The sequence below is a fragment of the Dipodomys merriami genome, unplaced genomic scaffold (assembly GCF_024711535.1).
Source record: "Dipodomys merriami isolate MVZ:Mamm:240054 unplaced genomic scaffold, mDipMer1.0.p SCAF_1, whole genome shotgun sequence".
NCBI classification, from domain to species: Eukaryota; Metazoa; Chordata; class Mammalia; order Rodentia; family Heteromyidae; genus Dipodomys; species Dipodomys merriami.
In genome coordinates this window covers 89,635,637-89,655,585 of record NW_027202270.1, presented here as the reverse complement: position 1 = coordinate 89,655,585, position 19,949 = coordinate 89,635,637, and the positions used below count along the sequence as shown (strand labels likewise).

Here is a 19,949-nt window from a genome sequence, read left to right as displayed (position 1 = left end):
ACAGGGAGAGTTAACTATGTCCTAATCACAATGCAGGAAATGGGTTGGGTAGGATGCAAGTAGAGAGAGAGAGAAAAAGAAGAGACGGAAAGGGGAATGAAAAGAGATCAGAAAAAAAATAGAAACGTAAAAATTAATGTTATTATGGAGATTAAAAGATCATCTATTTAGAGAGGAATTTGAATATGTTGAGAGAAGGGGAGGGACATAGAGGAGATGTGAAAAATTTTAAGGATGGGAAAGGGAGAAGAAAAGATCAGAAGTTCAGTAGAGCTAGACAAAAAACAAAAAGATAATTAAGAAAGAAAGAAAAAGAGAAAGAAGACAAGAAAAGAAAGGAAAACGCTCATTCACATATTCCTAAAATAAAAATTATAAGATGAGAAAAAAAAAGTTACTGGAAAACAATTATTTTTTCAGAAGAGGCAAAAATTAAAGATTAATAAAAGTTTTAGAAGGGAATAAATTTATATATATATATATATGTATATATATATATATATATATATATATATATAAGAGGATAAAAAACAAAAAACAAACAAAAAAAGAAAAGAAGAAGAAGAAAAAAAAAAGAAAAAAGAAAAAAAAAGTCTTTTGATTTTTTTTTGGGGGGGAGGGGTGGCAAGAATCCTGTATCTCCCTTTTGTCTGTAACCAGTCTCTTGTTGGAGTCTCTGGTCAGCTTGAAGTCCTGTGGCTTGATTGGTTTCTTAAGTCGGTTTGTTGGAAGAGGCAGAAAAATGCTCTGCTTTACCCAAGATTTTGAGATCCCCCTCCCAGGTTAGTTTTCTGGGAGGGTGATCTGCTTTGAGAATCACAAAAGAGGGGGATGCGGTGATGAGGCTAGGTTCTGGGTAGAGTTGAGGCCTTTCAACAAACAGTAGCTTTTCCCTGGGGCTATTTTGTGATAAAGCTCACAGCGCCCAGCCTGGAGCCATTCTCAGGGTTTCTGTTTTTCAATTGATTGTGGTGGCTGCTAGAGGGAGGGGCAGCCTCTGGCTCTGGTTACCCAGTGAGGCAAGCCACTCCAGTGGCTGGCGCCTGAGCTGGGTGACTTTTCCCTGGATGGAGCTGAGTCTGGCGGGTCACTTCGCCGTTAAGTTCTTGTGACCTGCTAAATGACTCGTTTTATTCCAAGGCCTGAGCTGGAGCTAGCAGCTCCTCCGAGTTTTGTCGGTATCCAAGATGGAGATCACCGGTGCTGGGGGGGGGGGGAGGGTGGCCTTCCCTCCTCTGCTCCCTGAGAAGGTGTGAGGACGTCGGGCTTGTACTCACGCCGAGTCTTGGATCCTGGGTCATCTCTGGTCTGCAAACAGCAGGATGAAGATGTCTGCTCCTTGTCAGTTCTTGTTGGTGTTGAGTAGAATCCGCTCGTCTGTTGCGTCTGGCTCCTTAGTCCCGGACTCTCTGTGTCTCAGGTATGACCCCGCGGCGGTGGTCGCCGCTGCGACCCTGCCGCCGCAGCGGCAGCTGGTGTGTTTCCTTGGCTTCCCCTCTCTTGACTAACTCTCTGTCCTGTGATGGCACACTTGGTGTGATTCTCTGGCTTAGGACTGTTCACTGGAACTCTAAACCTGCTTTCTATGCGAGAGCTTGTTCAGATTCCAGCTTCTCCTCCGCCATCTTCCCAGAACCCCCCAGCCCAGCAGTCTTAAGCAAAGGATATCAAGAAATTTGGGGGGGGGATGCCAACGGGATGGGATGGGAAGGCCGGATGGTAAGGGGAAACAAAGGAGGAGGCAACAATGCTTGATAAGAAATGTACTCATTACCTTGCTCATCTAATTGTAACCACCCTGTACGGTATTTTCACAATAAAAAAGCTAATAATAAAAGAAAGAAAGAAAATAAATAAAAATTGTGACTCTTGAAAACAGAAAAATAAAACTAGGTGTCACTTTTCATGATTATTACAAAATACAAAAGGAAAGAATTAATAAAGACATTCCAGTCTAAAATCAGCATGAAGTTTATTTTGCTGAAGAATCGAGGATATTTATTAGGAGATAGCAATGGATGGATAATTGAATGACTGATTGAGTATTTTGGAGTATCCTTGATGTATCAATCAATCAAATCCTCAATAATAAAAAATGCCCATTTATTCCCCCCTCACACAAACAATAAAGAAAACCAAAGAAGAGAATATTAAAGGCAAAGTGTATGTTTATAAAATTATGGTGACTGTTTATTTGTTTCCATTTCCTGGAATTCATTTCCATAGATATTTTAAATGATTAGAGGAACACAGATGGTGTTCTTTTGTGTTTCTTCCCTATGAGCCTTTGGTCTCATCTCACTGTGTGTGAATGCCTAGAGTCCTGTCTAATTTACCATTTCCCCCAAGAAAACATGCTTTATTTGTCTCTCTTAGCTTGGCTTACCTCATTTAATATGATTTGTTTAAGATCCATCCATTTCCCTGCAAAAGTCATGATGTTATTCTTTCTAATGGCTATGAAAAATTCCACTGTGTATAAGTACCATATTTCCACTCATCTATTGTAAGGTAGCTGGTCTTTTTTTTTTAATAACTTTGCTATTGAGAAAAGTAGCAATGAACATGTGTCTTTATGATATTCCTGCTTGTGATGTTTTGGATAAATACTCAGAAGTGGAATGGAATGGCTGGGTCTTAGGGAAGTTCTATGTTAAGACTTATGGGAAACCTCCAGACTGCTGTTTAGAGTGGTTGTACTAGTTTACATTCCTGCCAAGTGGGGTGAAATAGAATCTCAGGATTGTTTCATTTGCATTTCCTTTATGGCCAGGGATGATGAGCATTTCTTCAAGCTTCTTTTGCCATTCTTACCTCTGGTGAGAAGTCGCTCCTTAGCTCCTTTGCACATTTAGTGACTGGTTTAATAGCTTTGGAAGGGGATGATTTATTGAGTTCCTTTTATATTTTGGATATTAGGCCTTTTTTAGATGTACAGGTGATGTATAGTGACAGGTTTATGGATACTTTCTTTAAACTTCACAAAAAATGTAAACGTTACATGTGTGCACATTTTTGTTCATAGAACAAATAAAAATTTAAGTTCCCATTCATCAGTGGCTCATGTATGTAATCCTAGCTACACAGGAAATTAAGATTTGAGAATTGCAATTTAAAGCCAACAACAAAGTTTGTGAGTTTTATCTCCAATTAATCACCAAAAAGCCAGAAGTTTTGCTGTAACTCAAGTGGTAGAGTACTAGCCTGGACCCAGGTCCAGGACAACCACAAAAAATAATGTAAGTTAGAAAATAGAAGATAGAAAAATATTTTGATTAGATCAATATTGTGTTTTTAATTTACCTTAAGGAAAATAGACAATCACACTTTCCATGTTATTACTCTTAACTCCCATGGCATCTACAGCACAGCAGAATTGCTCTGCCCTGGGATCTGTACTCTATTTCAGTATTTGCTGGTTTCCTGTAAGTTTGGTTGCATGTTGCAAGTGTCAGGGGAGCACTGTGTACTCACTGCACAGAAGTAGGTGGCTGAGTCACTGAGCTGGGAGCCTCTGATGTGAAGGGAAAGATAAAGGCTGGCTCTATTAAGATGCACTGAGAATCTTCCTTCATCTCTATCTCCATTAGAGTATGCAGACACAACCAGCTCCGGGCCCTTCCCAGAATACTGTCTGTACCACCTGAAGTTCTGAGAACCACTGTCCCTGTAAGTGCAGTTGAGAGAGGCAATGGCTCCCTCTGGAACACTGCAGGACTCAGGATGCTGCTCCACCTCCTTCTGTTGGCTGCTCACCCCTGCACAGAGACAAAGATAACACAGACAATGGTTAGATAGTGCATGCTCCCTCTACAGAATCTAAATCTACTCTCCATTAAGAAGGATGAGAAAGTTCATGTTTCTCCTGACATTTCTGAGATAGAGGAAACTTCAAGCAATATATTGCAAACGTAATATTCTCACAGAAATGCAAAACTCACAACTCATGTGAAGCCACAGGATCACTAAAAAGGCATTCAAAGATCTCATCTCCCTGGTTCACTGACGACTGGAAAACAAGCCTTAAAAGAAATCAGTCTCATTCAGGTATTTACAATTCCTGGGCTCTCTGAACCACAGCAGGAATCTGGTCTACCAATTAGAAAACGAGTGGGCCATTATATAACCTTCCCTTCACCAACAAGCTCCTCTCTGTCCTTCTTTCACACACATACTTGAAAGGTTTCTTGTATGACTCTGAAAAGACACTGCCATCTTGTCGTCTCCCAATCATGTTCAAAGAGATACACAAATTTCAGGGTCTTCTTGGATAGATAGTTAAAATTGGACATAAAGTTAACTTAAAATTTAGAGACATTTTCTCCACATCAATCTGAGGATTGTTTCTGTGTATATGCATTTCTTATCAGATTTTGGCTCTTTTCTGAATTAGAGCAGTGACTTCCAAAACCTACTCTCCTGCATTAAAAGTCATGCATAACTCTTATACTGTAGAAATCTGGGGGAGGTCTGTGGGATAGGAGAGTATTTCACTTTGCAGGGCTCTTCTTCATATCAGCCTAGGCATCTTCAAGACACTCTCATATCTTCAAATAAAGGAAATTCCTGGGAATAAAAATAAATTTTTTTAAACAGAAAGTATTAAAATTTAGTCTCACTGTCTGAGCAACATTCATTTCAAATTTTATTTTGCAAAATAATGGATTTCTGTGATGTTTTAATACATACATATAATGTATTTCAGTCATTACTATTATACCAATCCATAACCCTCCTCCTCTTCTTGACTCCTCTCCTTCCTAGTACCCTCTACTTCCATGTTTTTTTTCTTTTTCTAGAATTCACATATGAGAGAAAATGTGTCACACTTGCCTTTCTGTGTTTGGATAATTATTTCTAGTCATCACATTCTCTTCAAAAAGACTTCACTTTAGTTTTTGTACTTGATATTGTGTTTTGTTTATTCATTTGTCCATTCCTGAGCACCAAGACTGTTTGCACAACTTAGTCATTGTGAATTGTGTAACAATATACATGGGTGTTTGGGTCCATTTATTGTCTCCTTCCGTTTATTGCCGAGAGAAAGCATAACTTGATCATATGATATATCTTTGTCTACTTTTAATTGTGTGAGGAATGTCCACACAGATTTGTATAGATGCTGATTAATTTCATGTCCAGCAACAGCACACAAGGATACCTTCCCCAACCTTCCTTATAATCTCATCAGCACTTGTTGCATTTGGGTATTTTTTATAGACACTCTTATTAGGATGTGATAGAATCTCCATAGTTTTAATTTTCACACCAGGATTCACTTACTTCTCTGTTTTCTTGTTGTTTTTTTTTTCTCTCAGTTGCTATAACCATACATTTAGTTTGGCTGGAGTAAATAGTTGCTGTCTTAATGTTTTCTGTCTTACTAGGCTATCCTTTTCATGGCAATTAAGTAGAGTTTGTGGAGGTGTGCAGTTCTGAGTTAATTGATGTTTCCATGTTACTTGCTTCTGCAAGGTCTAGCTGGGTTGTGCTAAGCATGGCAAAATTCAGAGAAATCACTGTCTTATCATTTAAAAGAATGAAATAGAAAAAAGAAAGTATAACCCCTGCTTTCACTGTATTTGATGTCGGTATAATTTGTGGAGGGGAAGGGGAAAAACAAATCATTTAAATAGGGATACAGGTGTGTAGTGACCGTCTACTCGACCAGCGAGGAAAAACGACCACCACACCAGGAGTCTTCTCAGATCACGCTTTATTGGAGAGCCTTTTAGTTGTAGGAGAGCTTGGGCGCGAGAGAGCGTGCACCCGAAACACAGCCGCTTATATATGAGAATCGGAACGCGGGTCTTTCTATTGTTGGTCGCCTGCCTTTCACCGTCACCAGGTGTCATGGGATTGGCTGGGAACTCTACCTGGCTCGTGCACGCGCACAGCCCAGGCGTCCCACCAAGCACCAAGTGGGCGGAGTCTCGCCTCGGCTCCCTACAGTTCCCCCTTCTTTGTTTTATGGCAACAGGTAAGAGTAGAGGTTGGGCCTCTGTCTAAGACATTAATGAGAGGACCTTGCACTGGCCTTCGCCTGAGGGGCGCGCCTTCCCCAGTGATGACCAGGCCCGTCCGATGCCTTTTTTGCAGAGGTGGGATCTTGGGCATCAACCCACTTGCAACCCAGCATGCTCTTCTTGAGGAGATGAGAACCATCTCCTCAAGTGCAGTGCACTTGCCTTGCACCCTGTCCCAAATTCCAAATTGCATACCTGTCCCGGTGCAATGGGATCCCCTGATCCCTCGGGGTGCTAAGGCTATGCAGAATGGTAAGGCTTAACTGCCTCTTAGGGCCGACAGCCAAATCTGGGGTGAGGATCCACTCTCCAAAGTGGCTAATGCTTGCGAGATAACAACCTTGTCCCTTCTGGTTTGGGCTCGAAGGCGACAGACCAACCATGGCAGACCACGCATCCTCCCAAGCAGCAGGCTAAAAACATTCCAACTCCCACCCGCTCTTTGGAAAAGGACACTGCAGAGGCAATCCAGTCAGTAAATTGTAACAGCCCACAGCATCATCGGTTTAGCTATCACAGGGATTGCTATTAGCACTGTTGCTAACAGCAGGAAGATCAGCTGAGTGGATGGCATCTTCAAGATGGGGTTCTTCTGCAGTCTCCACCGGCCTGGTCAGTCTCATTGGCACCCAGTGAGGTACTTCTTGACTCTGTGGAAAAACACAAACAGCTCCCCTGGATCTCATTATTACCGGATCCGGTCCATACCATTTATTATTAATAACATCCTTCCACATAACCATGTCTTTAGTATCCATGGAGTCTCTTGTCATATGCCGATCTGCGGCAGGCTGATCGTTGTCATTTAGAATTAAAAAATTAAGGGTAAAGAGCACAAGAGAAAGTCTTTCCCTGGGGGACGCGGACTCAGCAACTCCCCCTTTTTGTTTTTGAAGCATTTCTTTTATGCTTCTATAGCTCTTTCCACTATACCTTGTCCTTGAGGATTGTAGGGCAATCCGGTGGTGTGGGCAACCTGCATTTGTGCGCAAAAGGCGCGAAAACCATGGGAAGTATAAGCAGGGCCATTATCCGTCTTGAGTCTAAGGGGCTTTCCCCAAGCTGCCCAAGCTTCTAAGCAGTGTATTCTGACGTGAGACACCTTTTCTCCTGCCAGAGGTGTGGCATGAATGACACCAGAAAAGGTGTCCACAGACACATGTAAATATTTCAACTTACCAAATTCCGTCAGATGAGTAACATCCATTTGCCATAGGGCGTTTGGTCTCAACCCCCTGGGGTTTACCCCCACATGGGGAGGATGAAGAAAGGTAACACAAGATTTACAGGCTTTAACAATATCTCTTGCCACATGCCTGGACAAATTATATCTTTTCCTAAGGGTATTAGCAGGTACATGATACAATCTATGAAAGTCTTTTGCCAATTCTACAGGATCAGCAGCGACCAGAGCCACAGCCCGAGTTGCCTGGTCCACCAAATCATTACACTTTGCCATCGGGCCCGGCAACATAGAGTGGGCATGAATATGTCCAATATAAAAAGGATGTTTTCTGTTTAAGATAAGGGATTGAATCTGTAACAAAACATTAGAAATTGTACTGGCCTGCTTAACTGAAGCAGCAACTTCAAGAGAAGCAACGGCATTTACAACATATAATGAATCAGAAAATAAATTAAAAGGTTGATCAAATCTTTTAAAAACTTCAAGCACAATTAAACATTCAACAGCCTGTGGGACATTCGGCCGAAAATTAAAGACTACCGGCTGCTTGTGTCCTTGAACAAAAAAGGCACCTTGTCCAGATTTTGATCCATCCGTAAAGATGGTTAGAGCATCAACCAAGGGCTCCTTTGAAGTGACAACAGGAAAATACACTAAATTTTTGTTAACTATGGCAAGCAGAGGATGCTTAGGATAATGATTATCAATTACATTTGGAAATGAGCAAACAAGAATTGCCCACATATCCACTGTGGCTGCTAAAATTTCAACTTGCTCACGGGTGTATGGAATAATTAATTTATCTGGAATTTTTGCAAAGTTTATCAAACAATACTTTATACCCAAAATTGCCTGTTTTTTTTTATTTTTATTTTTTTTCTTCTCAGATCAAAATTGCCTGTTTAGCCACTAATTCAGGAAAATATTGAACAGTTTTTGCTCCCACAGAATCATAGCATTAATAGTTAGCCTTCGAAGCAAGGCAGTGGTATAATTGGCCGTCATTCCATAAGTCCTGACTGCCTCAACTAAATCTTTTAACTGGGAGTAGGAAACCGGCTCAAGAATTCTCTCATCAGTAATGGGATTTTCAAAAACTGGAAAGGCGGCCGCTAACGGCGACCAGGTGCTGCCTTTTATAAAGTGACTCTTCCCTGCTGGCGGGCATGGCAGGGGGGCCGATGGGTGAGGGGCAGCTCCGTTTCCTCTTCCTGGCTGCTGCGGTACTCCCACCCCTAGGGGGCACCACCCTCCATATCTGTCTGCCTCGTGCTCCGCCGCAGCCTCTTCTAAGTCTTCACTATCAGCTGGATCGAGCTGCTCTCCCTCCTCCTCTAACATTTCTTCCTCTGAGTCACTCACAAGATTACTATATTCTTGGTCCCGCCCTTCCACATGTAGGGCTGAGAACCGGTTTGCTTTTAAAGAAGGGCACGGAGGTCTCCTTGAGACCCCCTCCTCTCTGAAACCCTTCTCCTTTTGTGAGGGCTGCAGCCCCTCTTTCTTTAATTCTTTAGGATCCTTTTGTCTTTTTTCCCTTTTTCTTTTAGGCCTATTTTCCTCCCCCTTACTGTATGCTGACTCTGATAGACTATCCTGATGCTGCGTTAGTACTTTGCGTCCTTCCTGGATTAAATCAAACCCTCCCTCCTCGAGGCAAGTGCGCACCATCAAAAAGACAAGCCACAAGGGAAGAAGCAATGCAAGCAACCAATAAATATCTAAATCTACAGTGAACAGCATACCGGGGGATATTTACCGACGTCTCCTCTCCGCGTGTTGAGTTCTGGCTCCAATTCGGCCTCTCGCGCGGGTCCCGTCCCAGGTTCGTTCCCGGGTTTCGGCACCAGTTGTAGTGACTGTCTACTCGACCAGTGAGGAAAAACGACCACCACACCAGGAGTCTTCTCAGATCACGCTTTATTGGAGAGCCTTTTAGTTGTAGGAGAGCTTGGGCGCGAGAGAGCGTGCACCCGAAACACAGCCGCTTATATATGAGAATCGGAACGCGGGTCTTTCTATTGTTGGTCGCCTGCCTTTCACCGTCACCAGGTGTCATGGGATTGGCTGGGAACTCTACCTGGCTCGTGCATGCGCACAGCCCAGGCGTCCCGCCAAGCACCAAGTGGGCGGAGTCTCGCCTCGGCTCCCTACACAAGTGGACCCATTGCAACAATGAGATGTACAAGTCGTTATGTCGAAAACGAACTTTACAAATTTGGTGCAGGGAAGAAGGAGGTGGGGAAGATTGGGTGGGGGGTGTGTTGGGAGGATGGGAAGGGATGGGAAGGGGAAACAAAAAAGGAGGCTACAATGCTTGATAAGAAATGTACTCATTATCTTGCCCATGTAATTGTAACTCCTCTGTACAGTATTTTCACAATTAACAAAAAATAAAAAAGAACGTAAAATCCACGCAAGTTCAGATTCTTCTCATGAACTAGTTGATACCTTATAACACACTGCATGGAGACTGATTATAAAGGAAAACCCCACCATAAGTACAGAGACCTTCACTCTCATCCCAAGAACAGCCCTGGATCTGAGATGTGGCTCAGATGCAGAGATATGTTTCAGGCTTCAGGTGTTTGGGAAACAGTGAGTTGTAAAACACAGAAGGAGGGTGACTTTGCAGGATGGGAGGCTGGGATGTTCAAAACACTATGGACTGTCTTCTTTATCTTTTTTGTGTCTTCTTGCTTCTCAATAGCTGGAATTAAGATTAAAGCTAGGAGTCTTTCCATAGGATCCGGCCAGAACCAATGGTAGTTGAAGACTGTTTTGTCTTTGAAAGATGAAGTTGAAAATGAAGGTGCTATCTCCTGGGTCCTCATGAATAAAGGTCTGGCTCTGCTGCACATGGAAAGGTGCTCGCCTTGTTTAAATGGAAACCACACAGGGGAGATGGATTAATTCTACTTTTGATGCATTCTTTTGTCATGGTACAACAGTCCATACCTCTCTATCTGGTAATTCACACCTATGCCTCCTGAATGCAAATATAAGAGAAACTTAAAATATAGAATCAATTATGTACTCCCAAGAACCATTCTATTCTTGGGACATATAAAGATTTGGGGAATAGTAGAAGTAGGAAATTCCAGTGTAAGGATTGTGGATAGTACAACACTGAAAACTAATTTATATGATAGCATCGAGTGATTTTGTAGGAGATGACAATAATTGCATTGATACTTTGCCCATGTCCCATGTTTCCTGAAGAACCAGGAATAGCTCACACACAGTCCTTTACAAGCTTTCAATCTTTTCATTCAGCATATTTACCAGTAATGTTTGTAGAACACTTTGGGAACTCACCTCAGGATTAGTCATTAACTGCTCTATCGCCTGATTATCATGAGTGGGAGTTGAGATACTTGGACTTGCCACTTTTCTTGTGTTTCTCCAGCTTGTTCTGCCCATTTGGTATGAAAGCAAAACCGTTTTTTGTGTTAGTATTTTAAAGCAAACATCAACCAGAACCCTGTAGTTGCACAGATTGTTTGAGACAGTCAGAATGAGTACAGATACAATCTAGTTCAACAGATACAATCTAGTTCATCAATAAACAAGTATGGGTTAATGTACTAAGAACACCGAAGGAGTCAGCAGACCAGAAATTAATAGGTTTAGGGAGAATTGTGGGGAGAAAATCAGATTATAAGAATGTGAGGAGGTTAATTAGGGATACAGGTGGGCCCATTGCAACAATGAGATGTACAAGTAGTTATGTGGAAAAATGAACTTTACAACTTTGGTGGGGTGGGAGGATCAGGTGGGGGGCAGGAGGGAGTCTGGGAAGGGATGAGAAGGGGAAACAAAGAGGTGGCAACAATGCTTGATAAGAAATGTACTCATTATCTTGCCCATGTAATTGTAACTCCCTTGTATGGTATTCTCACAATAAAAAAAAATTAAAAAAAGAATGTGAGGAGGGAAAAGGAGAGAGGGAATTTAACCAAGACATAAACTCAGAGAGAGGAAGCAGATAGAAGGAAAGGAGGAGAGAGATAAAGAAACAAGGAAAAATGAAACTAAAAAATAAACATTTAAAATTTTGTGAGTATAAAGAAAAATACTTAGAGAGGAACAGGAATGAAGGAAAGGAGGAGAGAGATAAAGAAATAAGGAAAAATAAAAAATAAAAAATTTAAAATGGGGCTGGGAAGGTGGCTCAGTGGCAGAGTGCTTGCCTAGCATATATAAGGCCCTGAGTTCGATTGTCAGTACCACGTAAGCAGAAAAAGCTGGAAATGGTGCTGTGGCTCAAGTGGTAGAGTGGTAGCCTTGAGCTGAAGAGCTGAGGGATAGCACTCAGGCTTGGAGTTCAAGCCAACGATTGACCAAAAACAGAAAACAAAACAAAACAAAACAAAATTTAAAAATGAACCACATAAAAATTATATAAGTATAAAGAAATAATACTACATTGAAGCAGTTAAGTTTGAGACTTTGTGAATTGAGTAATCAATTTCTGAATTAGGTATGCACATAATGAAGGATAAGGTCAAATAATTGATGATGGGTATATATCTGGAGATGAGCAGAACATTAAGTCTTGCAAAAATAACCCAAAAAGAACATAAAGGGAAAAGAGTAAAAAGAGTTTAAAAAACACACACCTAAATTAAATATGATGAAAAGAAAAAAGAATTTTTGAAAAAAGTATAAAAAATAGGTAGATAAAAAAGAGTTCAATTTATTTGGGGGGGGCGTATATTGTTTCACCTTTGTGTTCATAACCACTCTAGGTGGAGTGTCTGGTTTGCTTGTGGTGTTTGGTTTCCTGTTGCTTTAATTTGTTTCTTAAGTCAGTTTGAACAGGCAGAAAGAAGCTTTGCCTTACCAGGACTTTATGACCCTCCTCCCAGGCTAATTCAGTGGAAGGAGATCTGCTTTGAGTATCACAAAAGAGGGAGATGGCTGTTTCCATTAGCTTGGAGTTGCTGGGATGGAGCTAGGTTTTGGGTAGGGTTGAGAGTTGTCAGCAATCAGTAGCTTTTCCCTGAAGGACTAGCTCCTGAGACACTCACAGAACCTGGCCTTGAGCAGTTCTCAGGATTTATGTTTACTGAGTTTCAATTGTTCTCTTTTACCCCTCCTGCTGCTGGGTCCACTGCAGAGGCTGCAGTGGGGAGGGGCAGTCTCTGGCTCTGTTTACCCAGTGAAGAATGTCACTCATTCATGCTTCTCTGCCTGGGAAGAGCAACTTTCCCCTGGGTAGAGCTGAGGCAGTCAGGTCAGGTTCCTGTGACCTATTGAATGGCTCTCATTGTCTTCTTCCAAGGCCTGAGTCTTTTGCTAGCCTCCCTGGCTGGGTCTTTGTCCATATCAATGTTGGAGTTCTTCTCTGGTTGTGGGGGAGGGCCTCCCTTCCTACTGCTGCTCTGTGAGGAGTAAGGATGTCTTGGAAGTACTCATGCCTATCCCTTGGTTTCCAAGCCATCCTAGTCCACAGTCTGAGTCTATTTGTGGTCAGCAGGATGAAGATTTCTGCTCCTTGTCAGTTCTTGCTGGCATTGAGTAGAATCCGCTTGTGCACGGCCACTTGTGCCCTTTTCCTGTGCTTTCACTATTGATATTGTGGCCATGGCAGCAGCTAATATTGCCACTGCTGCAGACATGGGCAAATGCTCCAATCTGTCTCCTTAACCAAGCTGCCTCGATTTTTTTCCCTTCTGGCTAAATTCTCTACTTTGATAGCATACTTGTTGTGACTCTCTAGCCTAGGACTTTTCACTGGAACACTAAAACTTCTTTCTATGTGAAAGCTTAATTGCTCCCAGCTACTTCCTCCATCTCCTCTGCTTCCATTTCTTGAGAGCTTAACTGCATGTCAAGTACCTGGCATTATCACTTACATTCCAACTGGTAATGGCAGAATGAAAAGCACTTCATAGAATCAGAGAAACCAGAAGTTTGTAACCACAGACAAGGTAGGCTAACCCCATTGAAGGCATATTGTTCTGTGCTACAAAAGGAGATAACTAAAAAACTCAAGGTTACTATCAGAATTTTAGAATTTTTTTCTGATTTTTTAATGTTTTAAAGCTTTATGCACATATGTTTTTAAATGTGTTCTGAGAAAAGCAATGAGTAAACTTTATTCATAAATGTTTTTTTTCTAATGAGTTAAAAATACAAAACCAGTAATCCTCAAATGTGGTTTGTGTATGCTCGGATTCATGTTCTTGGAATTTTCATTTCTTCTATATTTACAATTTCAATACAATTTAAAATGGCAACACCCTATATCAAAATGTTTTTGAGCAATTGACAATTATTATTTTTCTCTGACACAGAATCACCCTGAGAAGTACAAACTGTCATGAAATACCTGTGTAACCCAATCTAGCCAAAAATTCATGATCCTCCTGTCTCAGCCTCCCAAATACTGAGACTTCAGGAATATGCCACCACACTTGACTTGAACTAAAACTCTTATTCTAGTTAATTATCAGGAAACGTATGCACTAAGCCATCCCCTTAATTATTCACATTCATACTTTTGTGTTGACTCATATATTTATATCACACATCGGTAGAAATCACTGATGTTTTGATAGAATGTATTTGCAAAATTAGTTCTGAATAATAAGGGCTACATGATGAAAATATTGAGAGATACTTTAACAACAAAAGGAAAGATTAAATTAACAGTATGTTATAACAGAGTGATAAAGATTATTTTCAAATATTGTAAGTTAAAAATAGAAAACAGGTAATCTCAAGATCAAGTTTTTGTATGCTCAGACATATTTTTTGGGATTGTCATTTCTTCCATATTTAAAATGGAAATACAGCTTAGAACTCTCTAATTCAAAAATGATAAAAAAAAATCAGACTATTTTTGAGTAATTGAAATTACCTGGCAAGTCAGGAATTTCACAAGATCTCATATGACAAATCTCAGTCAAAATGCACAAGTGGTAGTATAAAATTAAATTTAGCTGTGTATATAAAGTGTCTATGAGGCAGGCATTGGGGCTCATGCCTGTCCTCACTACTCAGGAGTCTGAGATCTGAGGATGGTGGTTCAAAGCCAGCACTGGCAGGAAAGTCCTAGAAACTCATCTTCAATTAGCCACCAGAAAATGTGAAGTGGCCATAGCTCAAGTGATAGAGCACTTGCCTTGAGCTGAAGAGCTCTGGAACAACACCCAGAGTTCAAGCCCCACAACTGACAAAAATAAATGTCTATGAAAGAAATGACTTCCATATTCATCTTAGGTCTCATCCCCAAGATATTTCATGTATTCAATTATTCCAAAATCTAAAAATGTCCCAAATCAGAAATACCTTAAGTTCCAAGCATTTCACTGTAGCATCGTACTTTACCTCATTTCCTTTTAAAAATTATTCTTAAAAATGAATCTTTGGATCAGTTGTAGAAAGCATTGGTGAGGACCTGTGCTTGATTCCCACCACTGAGTAAATAAAAAATTACTGTTGAAAATAGTGCTCTTCACTATGAATGTATTTTATTACCTTCTCAGCCATGGGCATGCTTCACACCAATTAGCCAGTGAGTAAAATTTCAGAAACAGGGCTTAAGGACAATTCTATTTCTTTTTTTCAAATGGAAATGAATTAAATTCCCTTTATATGATAATACACCAAGTTTCTGTAATTGTACTTGCCACTAAAATAGGTAGACAACAAGGGTGAAATTATGGGTAGAAAACTGAAGTTGTCTTTCTGAGTCCCAGCTGATAGAAAGTTGACAGTTCAGCAAGTGTAAAATACCATAGTATCTTTTTGATTGCTAGGTTTCTTGTCTTTGAAGAAAGATGTGACAGGTTACTACTTCATTCTGTGCATTAGAAGTGTCATATTCCTATATAAGAAGCTTCTAAGTTCCAATTTGCATTTCTTGTATGGCTAGGGAGGTTGAGCATTTCTTCATGTGTCTATTGGCCATCCTTCTTTCCTCTTCAGAGAAGTTTCTCTCTAAGTCTTTAGCTCACTTATTTATAAGGAAGGTGTTTCCTTGAGGATTTATTGTTGGGGAATTTAATTTTTTGAGTTCCAGGTATATTTTAGATATGAGACTCTTGTCTGTTGTATGGCTAGTGAAGATCGTTTCCTGATCTGTGGGCTTTCTATTGATCTTGCTAGCTATGTCCTTTCTGCCTATTACATGTTTCTTCCTGAAACATATATCTAAGCATGTATGGGGAACACAGAAGTTTCCTAATGACAGGAAAATTTGAAAATGTCAAGAAAATTTATAACCACAAAGCACAAAATAATTTTAATATAGTCAGCCCAGAAATGGAAATAAAAGCATAAAGGAATGAATAATACACAATTATTTTGGTTTCATATGGGTCAAAATTTAGAGAAAACAAAACACATTTTCTTGTTATCTTCCCATGCCAATTGCTTTCTTTAATTGAGCATCAGTGTAGCAAGTTGTTTTGAAACTACTTCAGGAAAACTTGTGGGGGGGGCAACGAATGTAAACATAAGAAATTATTTTCTGGATGAGAAATACAAGCAAGAATTGAGATATGGGACTGGATCAAATTAAAAAAGCATGTGTAAATCAAAGAAAAAGGTTAACAAAATGAAGACATAACCCACAGACTGAAAGAAAATCTTTGCCAGATGTTTATCAGGAAAATGAATAATATCCAGAGGTTAAGATAAAACTCTTAAATGATCATGTAGTTTTCAGAATAAGTAACAGGGGGTAAAAAAGTGAAGAGATGTTAAACATAGCTATCCATAAGGAAATACAAATCAGAACTACACTGAGATTCTTACCTTAGTCATGGTATTCACCAGGAAATTAAATAAAGATGCAGGACAAAAGAAATCTCATACAGTTCTGATGGGAATATAAACCAGTACAACCATTATGGAAATTAGTATACAAGTTCCTCTAAAAACTAAAAGGAGACCTACACAGACTACTCTGGCACATATCCCTAAGTGTAAATCAATTTTCAAGACAGATACCTCCACATCTATGTTTATCTTTGCCCAGTCACAATAGGAATATTCTAAGTTCCCAACAACTAATGAATAGAGCTAGACAATGTAGTCTATTTCTCATATATTATTAATCATCTATAGAGAACAAAATAAGTATTTGCAGGAATATGAATGGAGTTTGGAAACCATCAGAGTGAATGAGATGTCAAGCTCAAAAACCAAATATGTTTCTATTCATGTGGAATCTCAAGCTAAAGTGATGATGATGGTGATGTTTGTGTTGCTGCTGCTGATAATGGGATATGTGTATGAAAAGATTTGTAAGGATGAGCAGTATTGGGGAAGTAGAAAGAGACTATACCAGGGGAATGAAGGAGATTGAAGTACATTATCTATATATACAACAAGATAACATATTCAAACCCAACAGATACTATTTGATAAAGTGGTATGAAAAGAAAGGAGGCTAAAGCATTAGAGGGATGAACTTGTTCAAATAACTCTATGTGTAGTTTTTCTGCAGAATTATCTACAGTGCCTATAAAATTATCACAGTAAAATCTCAAGAATTATGTTTAATTTTAATAATTCTAGCTTATTTTTGGCCCTTAAAAGTGTAAAGTTGCCTTGAAATACTTCTCCATTTGTAAAAAAGAATTTGGTTCTAAACAAAACTTTGTCTCTTATTCAATATGTCCAATTATTTTGTGACATAGTATGAAAGTATTCTTCTAAGGGGAAGGTTAAAACTTACTTTTCAATACATGAAATATTTAAAAAGTTTTTGTACATTAAAGCGGTTTTGTACATGAAAACAGTAAGTTGGACATAATAATGCACTCTTGTTATCCTAGCACTTGTGAGGCTGAGGCTGAAAAACTGGAAGTTCTAGGCCTAGTGAGACCTTGTCTCAAAAAGAAAACAAAGCAACATTTTCAAACATGTGTATGTATATTTTATTTATGTATGTTATTTGCAGGAAACATAAGTATCCACATACATATAAATGTACACAACCACAGATACATATATGCATGTACATACTTCTACAGCTTTGTAATTTATAGTTTTTAAACTGTAAAACATGACACAAATATTTCTTCTCTGAGTGAAAGTCATTGGAATGAAGCCAAAGCATTAAGATCCAACATAGAGAATTCCATGTATATGTGTTTTCCAATCTTCCTTATCCTGGTGAAACTTACAGTTCCTAGGATAATTGTATTTTCCTTGTCAGCATTTCCAAGAAGAGTACTTTTCTCTTGGGCATAAGGAAATAGGAGATCTATATTTAATGGGACAATAATGTTCAGTAGATGGTGGACCCAACTTGTGTGATCACAATTTCCAAGTTATATGGATCCTACTTTAACCTAATATATTGTTCCACTATTTGTTAGCAAATTAAAAAAGGTAGATAATTTGTGGGCACATTCCATAAAGACCAAAAAAACTGACTCTATATTTGAAAAAAAATATGCTACTGAATTTCTTCAGAGCTTACACAAATAAATCTTATATGATCTATGCATGGTGGAATTCTTCCAAATTAAACTAAAGCACAGTTAGTCTGCAAGGCTCAAGTCTGAGAAAGTTGGGGAATGAAGCTGTGCTAAAAGTTGGTGTTCCATCCCTCCTCAGGGTTCTAGGGCCTTTGGTAATTTGGCTGACTCCCCTAGACAGTGCTTGTACTCAGTATAGATGATGTGGTGAAAGTCATGATGGACTAGAGAAATGGAGATGGTAACCCAGTAGCATTCATTACCAAGAGACAGATAGGTGCAGAGCATGACTCACTCAGCCTGGAAGTAGAGCCTGGTTGGGCCACTAACTTCTGTGGGACCAGAAGGAAGATGTATGTTGCCTTACCAAATGAATGAAAGGAAGTGAAAAGAACTTACAAGATAAGGAAAGATGATGGGGAGTGTTCAGTCAATTTAAGGCACCGGTCCTCTGCTCAGAACCAGAAACTGCAAAAGAGCAGGTGACTTCATCTTTGGAGAGAATGCACTAAGCTCAAGGGCATCCTGTGCTGCTGAAACGGTCTAAATATTAACCAGACACAGGATCAGGCAGTTGTTTTTCTGGTGCTAATACCTGAAAGGGGCAGCGGGGAAGAATACAGGAGCTAGAAATGCAGTAGGCAACCTTTGGCCAACTGGTTTTGGACCATTTTCTGCGTGTTTTGACTTGAACCTGCCATGTGCCCGCAGCCCACATGCCCACCTCTTCTGTGTCACCTCGTCATAAAGGGCCATGCTGGGCCGTGCGTCCTTAGCTACCAGAGAAAGGAAGAATGCTAGCTCTGGCTGCTGCTTGATGTTGCTGATCATTCACACATGATTCCCTGTAATGGGAAACATTGTCAGTAAATGTAATCATGGATCTCACTGCCCAGCCTGAGCTACGAGTGTTTACAAGGTAGAATTTGGGCCTACAAGCTGACCTGCTCAAAAGCTGAGCAACCTGGATCTCAGGCAGGTGCCTTCTTCAGGTATTCACCAAGGGGTCCTAAGAGGAGGCATCCTCTGCCAGAAGCAACACTCTGGGGGAATGTCCCTTTGGCATTTTGAAACAACTCTCTCTCTCTCTCCCTATCCCTCTGTCTCTCCCCCTCTCTGTCTCTTCCTCTCTCTCTATCTCTCTCTCTGTCTCTCTCTCTCTTTCTCTCAAGCACACACACACACACACACACACACACACACACACATTCAATATGATTGTGCTGCCAGCTAGCTATTTGGGGGCATTGGAAACCCCCATAAATGCGAAAACCCCTTCTTGGCTTAGATCCTAGCTTCTATTTTTAATACCTAAGCTGCTTGCTCAAGTTGTGGAGTTGAAATCTTATGATCTCTGTCTTCCTCATGCAAAGCACACAGAGGACAAATGTCGAGCAGAGCCCAAAAGGCTAGTGAGGAGAGGGGCATCTAGCAATGCTGAAAAAGCATCATGAAGTACAGTGAATATCAGGAGAAATTTTACTCTCAAGGAATTCTATCCTAGTCCCCAGCAAGACAATTTCCCCAAGGCTGTTAAAAGGGAGGAAATGATGTGTGTGTGTGTGTGTGTGTGTGTGTGTGTGTGTGTGTGTGTGTGTGTGTGTGTGTGTGTTCTATGGGTACTCAATTGACATTCTCTTCAAAGCTCCACCATGGAAAGGTTGAGTGAAAACAACCTCCCCGGCTTCCCAGACTTTCAGGAGTCATATAAGGGGGAGGAGGGGGAGAAGCCTACAGACAATCTACCAGCAAGCCATGAGACATCAGAACCAGTTGCTTATAGAGCCCCTAAAAGTAAAGCATCATTGCCATTTTGCTTTTGCTGCTGCCGCTTCAAGTGCCCACCTGCCAAACTTCCTCATATGGAAGTCCAGAATTACTTGGACATTTGTGAGAACACTTTTATAAAAATAAAATCTTTAAGACAGAATCCTAGGAGGATATAACTGAAGTAGTGATAGATGGCAGTGGCACCAAGACTGCCTCTTCTTTACCTCTACCTGATGCAGGAAATTATGGCTATCTGTCTCTGCCTCCTATACATCACAGATTCTAGCTCTTCCCATTGTCACTACGGTGGACAAGCAGGCTGCTGGGGATGAGATCCTGCAAGCATCCTCATCAAACACTAAAGAGGGACTGACACCTAATGTCCTAAGTTCCCCTTTAGCTCCCTCTGCAGACCCTGCTACTCTCTGTACCACTACTTCTAATTTGGGGATGCTAAGTAATGAGAAAGAAGACCATGGTCATATAGAGAGAGCTGCAATCCCTCCTAGATCTCTTTTCCTCAAA

General features: G+C 40.4%; 1 gene segment (V, D, J or C); it reads right to left on the bottom strand.

Annotated features, from left to right (window-relative positions):
• Positions 1–3,405: 3,405 nt before the first annotated feature.
• Positions 3,406–4,215, bottom strand: LOC138819125 (T cell receptor alpha variable 12-2-like). The segment is given in 2 exon segments: positions 3,406–3,758; positions 4,176–4,215. Coding segments are annotated over 2 exon segments (393 nt in total).
• Between the last annotated feature and the right edge of the window lie 15,734 nt (positions 4,216–19,949).